At 34.6% G+C, this 17,113-nt stretch overlaps 1 protein-coding gene across 1 annotated transcript in view; it reads left to right on the top strand.

The window, feature by feature from the left end:
- Nucleotides 1-17,113, top strand: part of LEMD3 (LEM domain containing 3) — a 74,992-nt gene that overhangs the window by 31,443 nt on the left and 26,436 nt on the right. Inside the window, 3 exon segments of the mRNA XM_010841579.1 lie at nt 6,901-6,938; nt 10,996-11,062; nt 13,324-13,391. Coding sequence (XP_010839881.1) covers nt 6,901-6,938; nt 10,996-11,062; nt 13,324-13,391 — 173 coding nt within the window.

The raw sequence follows: 17,113 nt of genomic DNA, 5'->3' as shown, positions 1-17,113 counted from the left end.
ACCCACCACTCCCCCACTCCCCCACTTCTTCACATATAATTATGCTCTGTTTAAACGTTAATGCTAGAAGATGGGATTTGAGAGTTTGAATGTCTGTTTATAACTAGGTACAGCTCAGAGAGATAATTGGTCATTTAAGCAGCTGAATTTAATTGTCTAGATACTTGAAGTTTCCAAAAACTAAAAACCTAGCCTTAAGGTCAGAGTTTTAGAATTACAAGAGACTGCCTTTACCTTTGAAAGAGCATGTCTGCAGAGTTACTGACCTCCAGACTGAACTTCTTGAAGACAGAGCTTATATATATATTTTCATTTTTTAATCTGTTGCAACACGCATAATGCCTGGCACCTAGTAGGCACTTAATATATGCTTGTGAGAGTCTTAGATAGCAGATGAAGCCAAAATATTATTTAGATGTGGTATGGTTCTAAATCAGAAAATTATGATTTTTTTTTAAGCAGATGCCTCATGGTAAGTTTTATAGCAGCCTTGAGAACAAAGTGCTCCGACAGCAGAGAGAAGGGGAATGGTCAGTGCTGCCCATGGTGGTTGTCGAATACTTTATGTTTTGATATATCATGGAAAATCTTTTCCTAGACTACAGTTTAGAGAACTTGGTTTTGAAGTTTTTATCATCTTAAGAGACATCAGTGTATTTTCCCTAAAGCAGTGTCTTTTCCTCTCTATCCCCATTTTAGGCAATTTTCATGCATTACGTAAGGAGATTAAAGTTTAATGGTTCCAAATCTGAAAGTTCTAGAGAAGAATGTTTTCCGTAAACTGACTAGAACAAATATTTTCTTTTCTGTAGTTGCCTTTTCTTTTCTGAAAAGAAAGTAGGCTTTGAAGTCAGACTTAGGTTTGAATCCTACCTCTTTAAACAGCATTTACCTGAAGGAAGCAATTTAACCTAATCATGCATCAGTTTCTCTGTCCATAAAATAGGGGTAATACCTGCTGTAAAATAGTGATATAAGGAGAAATAAGCTACTTCCTAAAAGCGTGGCATCAGTATTCCTGGAACATATCAAGAATTTAAGAAATATTCAGTTCAGTTCAGTCACTCAGTCGTGTCCGACTCTTTGCGACCCCATGAATCACAGCACGCCAGGCCTCCCTGTCCATCACTTCCTTTTTATTCGAAGGAGAATCTTGAGGAGTGAGCAGGATTGTAGTACTTCTTTAGCTTTAGGGAAGCTGTTGTAGGAGGCTGCACTATGCCTTCAGGCTTCTGTTCTTTCGGCATATATTAGTACACAATATCTGCAAGGCAGGTAGAGATTTTGCAGTCTTGTTGGTGGAGGAAACAAAAACTGATAGTTAAGTTATAATATAAGATAGTAGGGATACTGAGAGTAAATACGTAGAGGTTCTGAGAAGAGGAGGGTCCTGATAAACTGCAGTTGTTAGGCATCCTTCATGACTGTAGGAGAGCTGCAAACGACCTTAAAGACAGAATGAAGGAGCAGGAAAAACATTGAGAGGATCAGAAGGATAAAAAGTACGGAGCCTTTCTGGCAGAAATTTTTTTCCACCTTTACTCAGATATAATTGACATACAACATTGTATAAGTTTAAGGTATATGACGTGTTGATTTGATAAATTTATATATTGCAAAATGATTACTACAGTAGGGTTAGTTAACACCTGCATTCCATCACATAATTATCATTTCTTTTTTGTGGTGAGAATATTTAATATCTATTGCTCTTAGCAGCCTGCAAGTTTTTAACAGTATTGTTGGCTATAATCACTGTGCTGAACATTAAACTCCCAGAATTTGCCAATCTTGCAACTAGAAGTTTACCCTTTGATCCGTATTTCTCCCATTACCCCCACTGCCCATCCCCTGGTAACCACCACTCTACTCTCTGGTTCTCTGAGTTTGGCTTTTTTAGATTCCACAGATAAGTTATATCATATTGTATTTGTCTTTGTCTGAATTATTTCACTTAGCACAATGCCCTTAAGGTCCATCTATGTTATTGCAAATGGCAGGATTTCCTTCTTTCTCATGACTGAATAATACTCCATTTGTACATACGTACTGCATCATCTGTATCCATTCACCCAATGACAGGTTGTTCCCATATCTTGGCTATTACAAATAATGCTGTGATGAATATAGGGGTGCAGATCTCTCTTTGAGATCATGTTTTCATTTCTTTTGGATGTATACCTCATAGATTTGCTGGATCATATGGTAGCTCTGTTTTTAATTTTTTGAGGAACTTCTATACTGTTTTCCACAGTGACTGTACCAATTTACATTCCTACCAACAGTGTATAAAGCTTCCCTTTTCTCCCCATTCTCACCAAATTTACCTCATCTTTTTAAGGATAGCCATTTTAACAGGTGTGAGGTGATATCTCACTGTGGTTTTGATTTCCAATTCCCTAATAGTGATGTCGAACACCTTTTCATATACCTCTTGGCCATTTGTATGTCGTCTTTAGAAAAATGTCTGTTCAGTTCTTCCTGGCAGAATATTTTTATATGGCTTGTAATAGTAGTTTCAACTATTTAGAACAGAAAAATGTTGGGGCTGACTGAAACTGTCTGTGCTGATGCAGAGGAAGCAGGAGGAAAGTACCCTGAATGTATTATTTCGAGAGAGTGACCTGTCACTTACTACATGTGTCTTGCTTTTAAAGTGTAAGCCAGGTAGCATGCTTCCTATTCTCGGAGATTTCTTGCTCAGATTAATAGATAAAAAATCTTCAAAATCCTATATTATCTTATCTATTAATTCCCTTAAATAATCTTTGACTTCATTTCTTGCTATTTGCTCTCTCATCCACACAGCTCTCTTTCCAGGAGTAATATGACTGACATGCTACCACTTCACAGCCTGCGGACTTCTTTCTGTCTGTAAACCTCTTCCTTCAGGTATCCATGTGGCTTGTTCCCTCAGCTCTCTCGGGTTTCTACTCCAGTGCAATCTGAGGAAAGAGGAGAAAAGGGAACTCTTGTACCCTGTTGGTGGGAATGTAAAAATTGGTGCAGGCATTAGGGAAAACAGTATAGAAGTTCCCTCACATGGCAAGTGCCATTCCTACTGTTTTATTTCCAAAGCACTTAGAATCATTTGACATGTAAAAAGTGCATTTGCTCATTGTCTCTTCTAATCCTTCTAAAATATAGACTCCTTGAGGGCAGATACATTTTTTTTTATTCACTGCCACACTACCAGTGCCTAGTGCAAACTAGACAGGAAATACTTATTAAATGAATAAACTTTTTCTTTCTTTCTGAGTTGTAAAAGAACTTTGGTCACTGTAGACTTTTCTTTCCTTTAGTGCCATTGAATGAACAAAACAGGGCCTTCCTGAGGAAAGCATCAGTTCATTTGGTTAACATTAAACATGTACTTTGCAAATATAGACATGCCTCAGAGATACTGTGGGTTTGGTTCCAGACTTACTGTAATAAAGTGAATATTACAATAAGGGGAGTCACAGGAAATTTTTGTTTCCCAGTGCCTATAAGAGTTACACTTACACTATACTGTCTAAAAAATGTGTAATAGCATTATGTCTAAAAAAAAACCTACATTTGTAATATACTTCATTTTTCCCCTTTTTTATCTGAGAATTCATAATGATTGACAAATTTGATCTCACCCTAAGAGAATGGAAAAGGTTTACACTTGTTTAGAAAGGGTCAGTAAAACTAGTAACATTTTTGAAATTTATGTGAGAGAAAGATGTTTAAAGAAGGGGAGTCAACAGTATGTCTTGTAAGTAAGTAGGAAAATATCACAAGATTTGAATTAGTTCCTTGTGAATCTAATCAATCATTTTCCATCACAGCAAATTTCCCATCACATTCAAATGATTGAATCTAATCAGTCATTTCCCATCACAGCAAAATGTGATGGGAAATGATTGAACGATTTTGAAGAGTCTTTAGTATAATTAAAGACATATTTTTAAGACTGATTTTTGGTAGGACAGTCAGAAGAAGAGAAGTCAAAATTTTAAGGACATTTATAAAGAAAAGTTTGATGTATTTGAGGTTTGAAATAATCTGAACAAGAAAAATGAAGGAAAAATGGCCACAACAGGAGAATTTGAGAAAAAGCAGAAATGAGACGCTGTTTGGGATGTATGGAATATAGGAGGACAGTGTTTGAAATACCAACTTGTTATTGTCATTGCTTTAGGATAAGTGATGAGGGCTTCCCTAGTGGCTGAGTGGTAAAGAATCCACTTGACAATGCAGGTGATGCAGGTTCGATCCCTGGATCAGGAAGATCCCCTAGAGAAGGAAATAGCAACTCACTCCAGTATTCTTGCTTGGAAAATCCCATGGACAGAGGAGCCTGGAGGGCTTACAGTCCATAGAGTCGTAAAGAGTCGGACATGACTAAGTGAGTAAACAACACCAACAAAGCAATAACTATAATTTACTCTCGGTTTCCATCCTTAGAAAAGAGGCTAGAAAGTGAGGTGACAGTTTTTTTTTTTTTTTCCTGTGAATTGCTTTTGGAATATGGTTTCTTCTCTACAATGGCCTAATTAGCAGGGGAGGGAGGAATGTTTTCACTAGGGATAACAGGATGTTTTTTATCCTTCTATGATCATAGGTAATGTGGGTGAGAGAAAAAGTACTGATGTAGTTTCAGAAATACTGAAATGATTTGGGGGGATAAAACTTAGATGCATAGAAATGCTTTTGCTTTGTTAACACTGCTGTTTTTAAATGGAGTTTCCTTTCGAATCTTAACCTCAAGACTGTGTTTACTTTTGTTTGTTAATTTAGTAGGTCTGTCTGTTGACTTAGTATGTGACAGTTTTCATGGAAGTCAGGGAACATTTTGCTTTAATTTTTAGCAGTAGGTGTGTATATTGTTGGCCTTTTAGATATGGCATACTCTCAGCTAGCCAAGTGTGCTAGATAAGAGGCCGAAACCTAGAAAGAAACAACTGGCAGAGCAGTGTTTTTCAACAGAATTATTGTTCTGCTCTTTGGCTTTCTTATTGTCATTCTATACATCTCCCTTCCCAGTTGCTCAGACGTACCCTTTTCCAGCTTCCTGCAAAATTTAACGCTTCTGCTTCTATGTTAACACACAGCATTGAATAAAGAAGGGCAGATTTAGCCTAGACAGCTCAAACAGCACTTTTCAAGCACTAACTGTTTGCTCAATACTATGCTTGACTCTGAGCATACAAACCTGAATATACATGATCCCTTGTGAGAAAATCACAGCAGAGCAATCTAGTGGGAGAACATCCATAATCTACAGTAATATTTGCATAGAGATACTTGAAGAGCTAGTTTCCATTTAGTAATCTTGACAAAAACAAATGCATAAACAGTCAGAAAGTGGTCTTCTCATGGCTTTTCTTCATAAATATTAAAACCTATATTTTAGAATTGCATGTTTTAATGTTTTTTAGAATTTCTTTTCAGTTCAGTTCAGTCGCTCAGTTGTGTCTGATTCTTTGCGACCCCATATAGACAGCAAAGAAAATATTTGTTTTTTTAGAATCATTTGACCAATTTAAGTAGATTGACAGAGCATTTTTGGTAGTATATTGAACTAAATATGGCTTTATTTTAAATTATTTAAATTTTACATTAATAAAAATTAGTGTATTAAAAAGGATCTTTTCAGTCCAAGCATGTTCTGATTCTTAACATTTTATTTAATCGTTAAGTTTTATTATCCTTCCTATTTTCCTATTGAGTACTTTTGATTTTTTGTTTTTAAAAAATTTTTCTTGGCATGAAAACCTTATTGCTTTATAGAAAAATGCTGTCTGAAAATTCATTATCAAATCCTTTTAAGATGATAGCAGAATATGTTTCTCCCCCTTTTTTAATTGTATTTTTTTATTTAAACTGGTCTCACACATGAACTTTCTTAGAATCAAGTAGTTCCTGGTTCCTATGGGACTTCCTGTTTTCTCAAATAAAAATAGAAAAGCACCTCAGAAAGGAAACCTGGTCAGTGTGAACAGCTTTGTAGGCTCAGTTAGTCTTAGTTGTGTCCTGACTTACAGAGATCCAGGTATCTGAAAGCTTTGAATATTTTTGCATATAATTTTAAAGTAGAGGGTAAGGAGGAGATTCTAAATAATAACTAGAAAAGTGCTATATAATATTCAGCCATAAACTTGTTTGAATCTTTTGGGGAAGGATGAATATAGGGAGGTTGAATGGAAAATGGTAAATCCTTTCTTTATAATATATATTAGAAAAAAGTTGTTTAGTATTGAGACCTAATTCTTAGCTATTTTGATGTGTGTGTATGTTTCTTGACACTTTTCCAGATGTTAGCAAGGACTAGGCAGGTTTGTCTTTTAATCATTGGAAGTAAGAATTCTAAATGAATTACTCAGTTTTAAAGCATCTTGCATATTTTCTCTAGTAGTAACTGACTTTTATATTTTGAAGAGAAACCAAGTTAAGGAGCCAAAATAAAGTCACTAATAGTAATGATCATAGGTAACATGTATTAAGTGTTTGACACTGTATCAAGCATTTTATATGATTTATCTCATTTAATCCTAACAACTGTATAAAGTAGGTGTCATTACATCCTTCCCTTGTAGAAGAGGAAACTACAGCTTTAAGTGGCTAAGTAGATAGTAGTTCAAGGTCACATTGCTAGCAAGCAATGGAGCTAGGGCTGGAACCAAGTCTGAGACCAGAGCACCTACTCTTAATTATTATAGAGCAAACTACAAAATCATAGTGAGAATGGTAAATATAGTAAGTCTGAAAAAGTAGTTCTCTAACCTTTGTTATCATCAATTTGTTTATATTTTGTTTGCATGTTTACATTCAGTTTTAGCAGAGTACATTTTAGCATTTCTCAGGGCTTGGTTAGGGGGATTGTTATTCTTAAATGATACTAACAGTTCTCTCTTTTTCTTTCCTTGATAGTAAAAAACCCCTTTGATGAAACATTTGGAGACATGCAAGTAAGTAAATCTTAATACTGATACTTTATGTCATGTTTTTTATGATAAAAGTATTAGGATGAATATCAACTGACAATAGGAATTTTAAACGTTCTTTTATGCTGAGGCAATAAATTCTCTTATTTTTGAGTATTCCTTTTCTATAATATAATTAAATCTGACACAGATTTTCTCCAAAGAGCAGAACTGTTTATCATTTAAAGATAAAAGCCAATCGCAAGGTAAAATGGCAGTGGCATGTCACCTGGGGATCTGGTCTTAGCCTTCAAAGTGTGTGTGTGTTTTCTTAGTTGTTGGATACTCTCGAAGATTTTGCTCTTCTTTTGTTCTCTTTGGATTTTTTGCTCATTGGCAGGCCTTTTCAACTGTCAGGAAGCAAAGGATTTAGAGTCTTATGCAACCTATTTACGATTCTTTTTCTTTTTAAAGGATTTATAATATTAATTTTAACCTAAGTGTTACATGGAAATATTTTTCACTTGCCCCTCATCATTATAGGCAATACAAAGGTTGTGATATTTAAGTTTATATTATAATACACAATTAGTTGTGGTTTTTTTTTGTTTTATTATTATAGGAACTGAGAGTAATATAGATAGACCTGTATGGAAAACATTGTTGTGCTAAAGGATATGTGATAATGTGAAGTCAGATCCATAGATTGTTACTTTAGATTGTTAGTATTGATTATTTTCAGTAGTATTTTATTGTGACGATACTTTTTTTTTTTTAAAGTTGACTTGATCGGTTATGATATTATCATTGCTATGGCATCGTAGTTTAAATTTGCAGTGTATACTCACTGAACGTTGAAAATGCAAGACTTTATTTTCTTCTGTATAATTTTCCACTTGGAGGAACCTGAAGTTCCTAACCTCTGAATAATAGTAATCATTATAATGAAGATAATGGCTAGTCACTTGAGTGTTCATTCTGTGCGAGGCACTGTGCTAAGTAATTAAAATCCATTATTATCGTTTAATTAAGGACTTGATACAAATACAGAAAATATCCTTGAGACAGTTGGCTGAAATAGAGACGGGAATATTTAAAGGTGACACTATATGAGAAAATTTGGTGGCGTCACCCTATAGTTTGACTTTTCCTCCTACGAATCAGAATGATTCAGAGAATGAGATTTGCTTCAGAGAATGATTTATATGACTAAAAGAAAATCTGGAGCTTACCAAAATACACAATTAGAAGGTAGCTATTAGTATTTCAAATTAAAAATTATTTTTGCTAATGAAAGGTTACTTTTGAAAGCTTACTTTAAATATGGATTTATTTGTAGATCTTTAATTTGTTTTCAGGGTGATCAGTAGACACATTTCAAGCCAAGAATTAGAAGAGAGTTTGAAAAGCAGAATGGAGGAAGTTAATAATGAAACTATAAGCCAATATAAGTTTCTCTAAGAAAGTAACTTTGGAATTTAATATACAGACCTTTCAGGTTTACCTATAGTTTAGCATAATGGTGCTAAAGATTATTGAACCAAAGCCTTTCTGCTCTTCAAAGTTAATTTGTTTCCATTAATAAAATATTCCATAAAAACTATTTAGATCATAATTTAGTTGATCATTTGGATGGCACTTGACACCCTTGTAGTAATATAGATGGTCATTTTGAATGAGTTGCCACTGGAAAAATAATTCTTGAAAAAATTATAGTTGAGATTTTGGGGTGTTTAAATTCTTTGTAAGAGACTGTAATAGCATATATACTATCCAGTATGAGATCCAGTTACGTATGATTAAGTTTTGTTATTTTTTCTACTTGTCTAGTCCAGCGTTAACAGATCTGAATGAAAAGATGATGTTTATTCCCAGGCCTCTGATGTTCATTAAAGATATAATCACAGAGGACGGTGTCAAATATTTGGCTTTAGTTTTGATTTTGAAAGGGGTGTGGAGAGGGGCGTGATCAAGACATGTAAAACAAAAAGGAAATCACTCTCTTTTCCAGATAAGAGAGGAAAGAGACTGAAAATGCTCAGCTCTTTTAGTACCAAAGCTTAGTCAGATTTACCTTGGTTTTATATATCAAGTTTGTAATCTACGCAATCAGTGGGAAACCTCATCTTATTATATTGAATATATTTATTAAAAGTGATTTTGTGGTTTAATGTATCACAGATGCATAGCTTTCAGAATCCTGTATTTCAGTCCCTGCAGTTACTTTTTGATGTCTGATTTTTACAGTTTGGATTTTTAATCTTATTTCATAAGGACTGACTTGATTCAGAATCTGATTGAGATAGAGTTGAGGGAGTGAAAAAGCAAACAGGAAAAGCGAGTAGTTTGCTACTTGCTACTTGGAAAGCAAGTAATGCTGAAGGATTGTCACCTATCTTTGTCTCTATGAACCATCTCACATAAAACCTGGGACTCTGCTAGTAGGATTGCGGCACCTCTGATGAATTTTCTTCTTCCTCCTGTCACTCATTAAAGCTTCATTGACAAAAGTATGCCATGTATAGTGTGCAAACTTGTCTCTTCTGTCCTTGAACATACAGCGTGAAAATAAATGGATGTGATTACATGTCATTGGGCATATGAACTTTACTTTCCTAGCTTTTTATATCCTGTATGAATTTGTTCCTGGTCACATTTATCCAATAATCCTATTTCGTCAGAAACTTCGGGAGAAAGGAAATCATAAAGACATAACCTCTCATGAATCATGCATTTATTTCAAATAGTTTGATAAGCTATTCTTATCCCCTCTTCTAACCCACCCTGCTCCATTGTTTATGTCCATCTCCGTTAATTGTGATTACTCTTAAATTGAGGTCTCAGTGCTTTAGCCTTCTTGAGAGGGTGCTTAGGTGTTGCAGAAGTCTCCACTTTGGTTTCCTTTCATATGGTCAGAATAATATTCCTGACACACATTTCTGTTTAACTTTTCTTCTCCTAAATGTTCAGGATGAAGTCAAACTCTTTTTCTTGGTATCTAGGGTTCTCTAGCTATTGATTCCAAACTACTTTTCCAGGAGTTTGCTGAGTCAAAGTTGGCTACTGGTTATGTAAGAAATATAACCAAAGCATTTACGCTTTCAGGCCTATGCTGTGCCTTCTGCTTGGAATGCTGGTCAATTCTATTCTTTCTGTGAAGCTCAGTTCAGATATTCCCTCTTCCATAAATGGATCTTTCCACCCCTCTGTCTTCTGTATTTACATTGTACTTTGTTTGCAACTATAACATTTAGTATGTTTTCTGCCCTTAAGAACAGGAATCATCTTGTTGGTGTGGATTTCTCGCTTTTCTGAGAACAGTTCTTAACTCCCAGTTGTTGTTCAGTCACTCAGTTGTGTCCAACTCTTTGCTACCCTATAGACTGCAGCACGCCAGGCTTCCCTGTCCTTCACCATCTCCTGGAGCCTGCTGAAACTCACATCCATTGAGTTGGTGATCCATCCAACCATCTTGTCCTCTGTCCCCCTCTATTCCTGCCTCCAATCTTTCCCAGCATCAGGGTCTTTTTCAGTGAGTTGGCTCTTCATGTTAGGTGGCCAAAGTGTTGGAGATTCAGCTTCAGCATCGGTCCTTCCAGTGAATATTCAGGGTTGTAGATGCTTATTAAATGTTTCTTTCACTTTAATGGTTCATAAACGTATGCATGACCACTTTGGGAGCCTCGGAGTGGTTTGAGGGTTAATCAAAAATGTCAGGTTGGTTGACATTATCTGGTTGTCAGGTTAAAACAAAACATGAAGAAAACAGTCAATATGCATAAGTATGCATTGTATAGAGGGGAATTGGGAGCATTGCTTTGATTGGGGGGGGTTGTTATGTAGGAGAACTTTTCTGGCACTAAGGTTAGTACAATACCCCAATCACCCTCAAGAAAGTAGAATATTTAGATAGTTTAGATTCTTAGGTTAAGGTTTCTTTAAAATATGGTAGCCATTGGTTAAATATGAATTTGTCTTTTATATTATGTAGCTTCTATGATTTTTAAATTTACTTAATGTTTTTCTTTTCAAACAAAGATTATTATTTGGTGCATATTCCCTTAGGATCAGGTATTTTATAATGTTTTTCTTTTAAATTTAGGAAAGTAAGAAAAATCTTATGATGAACACTTTATACAAGCTTCATGATCGATTGGCACAGCTTGCAGGTAATTGTCTCAACATTCATAGTATGTAAAAATGTTTTGAAGATTGTATATGTAGCATGTGATATCAATAGAAATGGTTTTTCCTAAGTTCAGTGTTGTTATATTACATACATGTGGATATTTTCTCTTTATAAGTTTTTACTCCCTGTAGGGAATGGGTTTTTATTTGTATAGATATGTTTAATCAAGGCCTTTATCCTGCCTGACATATGTATACAATGAAATATAGATATATACTATATTATATAAGTTAACACTTTTTTACTGCACTGATAGTAACAGAATTCTGAAAGCTTGTATATCAATTGAATTGAGTAAACAATAAATTAACTAAAATCATAGATCTAATACAAAAGTACAGATTTTCTTTTGGTGAAGGTATAGGTGTCGTTTCTTTGGATAAGGTAAATAGATTACAGAATTTCTTTCTCCTGACACGTTGCATTTTCCTCATATTCTTCTCTAAGTAAATCTGAAAATTCTCAGGTATGCAGCATATCTGCAATTAGAACAAGAGAAGTGAATTGGCATCAAGTTTAGCATCTGTAAGCTATAGTAGCCACCTTGTCATTTATTATCTTTTAAGTTGTTTCACTTATTTTACATATAATCTGAAAGAAGTGACTTTGGATTCTCTTCCTATAAACAGTTACAAGGAAAGCAAAATGTAATTTTACAAACTTTTGTATGTAGTGAGTACTTTTGTAGAAACCAGATCATTTGTAGAAGCCTAGTAGGTAAATGTGGAACTTCTCTGGTCCAGTAGAGGCATTTAGAATCTGGATAGTTCCCCATCCTCTCACCAAGGTTTTTTTTTGGGAGGAGGAAGTTAGTTCTTTAATTCTGGTCAGTGTTTTTGGCTAATAATTCTGTATATATCATTAAAAGCATTTTTTGTATTGACTGATGGACTGTTAACATACATATGCTGCAAACTAATGACATTAATTTGGTAGCTGTAGCACCCAGAAATAGAGTATTTAATCTACATGGAATTCCTGATATTGCTCCTATAATACAAGCTTCTACAGTTGTCTCTATAGCAGTTTTTTATGAAGTGTATTAGATCAACATAATCTGGAGTGCTTTTAAAGATACAGATTCCTTCCTGTAGAGCAGGGGTCTGCAAACTTTTTATCTGTGAAGGGGCCAGATAGTAAATTTTTAGGCTTTGTGGGCTAGACTGTCTCTGTCACAGCTACTCAGTTCTGCTGTTAGAGCATGAAAGCAGCCATAGATAATACATAAGTGAATGAATGTGGCTGTGTTCCAATAAAACTTCATTTATTAAAAACTGGTGGTAGGGCACAGTTGGTCTTTGGGTTTGCCAGCCCCTGCTATAGATCTGTAGAATTGGATCTCTGAGGATAGATTATAAAGTTTGAAGACTTTTTTTGGTTCATCTAATAGGTATTCTCGTTTTACAGCTATGACCATTAAAATCTGGAACGAAATTTATAAAGTTGGAATATGGTTGCTTTTATGATAAAAAAATCTGCCAAAATTTCTACTTTAACTATTATACTTTGATGTTAAAAAAGTTTTTTTTTAAGTACTTTAAAGAAATAGTAGGAGAAACGAAATTGAAGTTCACTGTAAGGATAATTGATATCTCATAACCATAGAGTGCCTGGTGGGGTGAATAAAGCTTTGGATTCTCTTATAAATAGGTATGAGAAAAGGAAAATGTAGTTTTCCAAACTTTTGTATGTAGTACACCTGATTATAGCTAGAAGCTTCTATCTAATTTCCCTGTTGATCTGTGTTATAATGTTTTTTTAAGTTTTGCACATGCCTTGCTAAAAGTAGGCTTAGTAATACTCCAAAATGGACATTTTAATTCAGATTACTTGAGTCTTGAATTATTAGCTTTAGTAATAGATGTACAAGTTAGCACAATGAATTTTCCCCATTGAAAAATATATCCATAGAGGGCTTTCTTTGCACCAATACCTATGAATAGGCATCAGTGAGCACTACTTGGTTCTTACCCCTGGCTAACAATTTCATTAGGAATATAAAAGGAAGGTACATTTCTATGTAGATTGAAATGCATATAAAGGTTGTGGTTTATGTAAAAATACTTGTTTACATTGCCTATTGTAAGTTTTTTCTAGACAAGAGTGTTTGTCTTCTTTCTTTGCCGATGATAATAATACAGTCTATAATTGTGTATTTTATAAAACTGTTTTGATTAATTATATTTGTTTTCTTTTGTTTAACATAGTACTGATTCAAAATTAATATGCTAATCTTTTCAGGAGATCATGAATGTGGCAGTTCTAGTCAGAGAACACTTTCTGTCCAAGAGGCAGCTGCATATTTGAAAGTAAGCAGTGAATTAGAATTTTAATAGCTCTATTCCTAAAGTTAATATAAATTATTACAATTTATATTTACCATCTGATGCATTTGATTACTTTTACTGTTAAAAGTTTGGGCCTGCTGTTCGGTGTAATGTGACCAGATAGAGAAAGCAGAATTACTCAGCTGTTTTAAAGTACTCTTATGAGAGAATGCACAGTAGTTTGGAAAGGGTGCAAACACCATTGATGAGAAAGAAATTGAGATAGGTAAGTAGTACATAAGAAAGCAAGTAAACATCTAACCATTGTCATTTATTTCAGTCCTTCTGCCCTGGGATAATTTCATTTCATGGTTCTAAGAGAACTTGCAGATACATTTTTCTATACGACTGTGAGTAATGTTTAGGAAATCTTAAAGGAAAAGTACTAGAAGGTTAAAATGGAGACGTGTCACTCTGATTGCTAAAGAGGGGAGAGTGGATATTGAAAATCATACTAGGGAGCTTGATGTTAGTCCAGTTCCGTAAAGATGTGAGTACTTGCATATGGAAATACTAATCCCTAAAAGTTGGCATCCATTCATTGAGAACAGGTCATGTCATACAAACTTCATTGTAATTGTGGTAAAAAACACATAATGTGAAATCTACCATAAAGTGCACTGTATTGTTGACTATGTATATGTTATTGTGCAGCAGATCTCTCAGGCTTTTTCATCTTGCATTACTGAATCTGTGTACCCGTTGCACAGCAACTCCCCTTTTCCTTCTGCTAGTCCCTAGCCACCACCATACCGCTTTCTGCTTCTATGAGCTTGACTATGGTAGATACCTCATATAAATGGAATCATGCAGTATTTGTCTTTCTGTAACTGGCTAATGTCGTTTAACACAATGCTCTCAAGGTTCATTCATGTTGTAATAGATGGCAGAATTTCCTTTTTTTTTAAAAGTTGAATAATATTCTACTGTATATACCTCACATTTTCTGTATCCATTGATATGTTGGTAGGCATTTAGCTGTTTCCACTTCTTGACTATTGTGAATAATACTGCAGTGAACATAGGAGTGCAAATTATCTCTTAGATCGTGTTTTCAATTCTTCTGATAAATACCCAAAAGTGAGATTGCTGGAACATGTAATAGTTCTATTTTTAATTTTTTTATTAACTTCCATACTGATTTTCTTAGTGGCTGCACCATATTACATTCCCACCAACTGTTTACAATGTGCGTGTGTGCTCAGACACTCTGTCGTGTCGGACTCTTTACAACCCCGGGGACTGTAGCCTGCCAGGCTCCTCTGTCCATGGGATTCTCTTGGCAAGAATACTGGAGTGGGGTGCCATGTCCTCCTCCAGGGGATCTTCCCAACCCAGGGATTGAACCTGCATCTCTTACATCTTCTGCATTGACAGGTGGATTCTTTGCCACTAGCGCCACCTTGGAAGCCCATAGTTTACAAGGATTCCCTTTTCTCCATATCCTTGAATACTTCTGTTTTCTTTTGGTTTTGGTTTGTTTTTTTAATAACGGCCATCCTAACAGGTGTAAAGTGATATCTCATAGTGGTTTTGATTTGCATTTCCCTGATTAGTGATGTCAAGCATCTTTTCCTATACCTGTTGAAGTTCCTTATTTATTTTTGGTTATTAACCCTTATCAGATGGTTTGTAAATGTTTTCTCCCATTCCACAAATTGTGTTTATACCCTGTTGATTGTTTCCTTTGCTGTGTGGAAGCATTTTAGTTTGATGTAGTCCCACTTGTCTCTTTTTGCTTTGGTTACCTGTGCTTTTGGTGTTATATCCAGAAAATCGTTGTCAAATCATAATTTAAAAATCATTACTAAGACCAATATCATGAAGTATTTCCCTAAATTTTCTTCTAAAAGTTTTATAGTTTCATGTCTTATGTTTAAGTCTTCACTCCATTTTGAGTTGATTTTCTTGTAGTGTATGATAAGGTTTCAGTTTCATTCATTTACATGTGGAAATCCAGTTTTATCAGTACTGTTTTGAAGAAACTATCCTTTTCCTATTGTGTGTTCTTAGCACACTTGTTGAAATCAGTTGACCATCAATCTGAGTGTGTCTCCATTTTATTCCATTGGTCTATATGTCTGTCTTGATGCCAGCACCATACTGTTTGATTACTGTAACTTTATGATATGCTTTGAAATCAGAAATATGGGGCCTCTACTTTTGTTCTTCTTGCTTAATATTATTTTGGCTATTTGGGATTCTTTGTAGGTCCATATGAATTATAGTATTGATCTTTCTATTTCTGGGGGAAAAAAAAAAAACTGCTACTGAAATTTTGATGGGAATTGCATTGAATCTGTAGATTGCTTTGGGTAGTATGGACATTTTAATTAAGTCTTCCAGTTCACGAACCCAGGATGCCTTTTCATTTATTTGTGTCTTGAAATTTCTTTTAGCAGTGCTTTGTAGTTTTTAGTGTGTAAGTCTGTTACCTTCTAGATAATGTTTATTCCTAAGTATTTTATTCTTTTTGATGCTTTTTGTAGATGAAATTTTTAAATTTTCTGGTTGTTCATTTTTATGTGTAGAAATGCAACTTATTCTTGTATGTTGTTTTTTTTTTTTCCTTCGGTGCCACACCTTTGCTGAATATACTTAAGTTCTAACATTTTGGGGTTTTTTTTTTTTTTTGGTGGAGTCTGTAGGGCCTTCTATGTACACAATCATGTTATCTGCAAACAGATAGAATTTTACTTCTTCACTTCAAATTTGTATGCCATTTATTTTCTTTTCTCACCTAACTGCTCTACTGTATTGAATAGAAATGACAACAGTGGACATCTTTGCCTTATTCTTGGTCTCCAAGGAAAAACCTCAGTTTTTCATGATTAAAAATATATTAGTCATCAGCTTTTCATATATGGCCTTTATTGTTTTGAGCTAATTTGCTTCTCTTCCTAGTCTATCATGTGTTTTTAATCACTTAAGGTGTTGAATTTTGTCAAATGCTCTTCCTGTATTTATTGAAATTATCATATGATTTTTCCTTCTGTTAATGTGATGTATTACATTGATTGGCTTTTGTGTGTTTGTCCTTTCATTCTTGGAATAAACCCCACTTTTGATCCTTTTAATATGCTATTTAATTCACTTTGCTAATAGTTTGTTGAGGATTTGTGTCTATATTCATCAGGGATATTGGTCTGTATTTCCATTCTTGAAGCATTTTTGATGTCAGAGTAATGGTGGCCTCATAAAATGAGTGTGAAAGTGTTCCTTCCCTGTTAAGTTTTTGGAGGACTTTGAGAAGGCTAAATGTTAATTTTTTAAAAAATATTTGGCAGAATTCTCCAGAGAAGCCATTGAATCCCAAACTTTTCTTTGTTGGGAGGCTTTTACTGATTCAGTTACTGATTCAGTTTCTGTACTAGTTATAGATCTGTTCAGACCTTTTCTTCGTTATTTAGTCTTGATAGGTTATATGTTTCTAGGAATTTATCCATTTTTTTCTGTTATCTAGTTTGTTGACAAATAATTGTGCATAGTAGACTCTTAAAATCCTTTGTATTTCTCTGACATCAATCTTAAAAATCTCTTTCATTTCTCTTAAAAAAAAATTATTATTTTTTTTTTTTGGCTTTGCTGGGTCTTCGTTGCTCGGCGTGCTTTTCTCTAGTTGCAGCGAGCAGGGTCTGCTCTCTAGTTTTGGTGTACACGGGCTTCTCATCTCAGAGGCTTCTCATTGCAGAGTGGGCTTCGGT

Source organism: Bison bison, unplaced genomic scaffold, assembly GCF_000754665.1.
Source record: "Bison bison bison isolate TAMUID 2011002044 unplaced genomic scaffold, Bison_UMD1.0 scf7180017864163, whole genome shotgun sequence".
Classification (NCBI taxonomy): domain Eukaryota; kingdom Metazoa; phylum Chordata; class Mammalia; order Artiodactyla; family Bovidae; genus Bison; species Bison bison.
The sequence above is the reverse complement of the archived record's forward strand: the minus strand, read 5'-3'. Positions and strand labels throughout refer to the sequence as shown.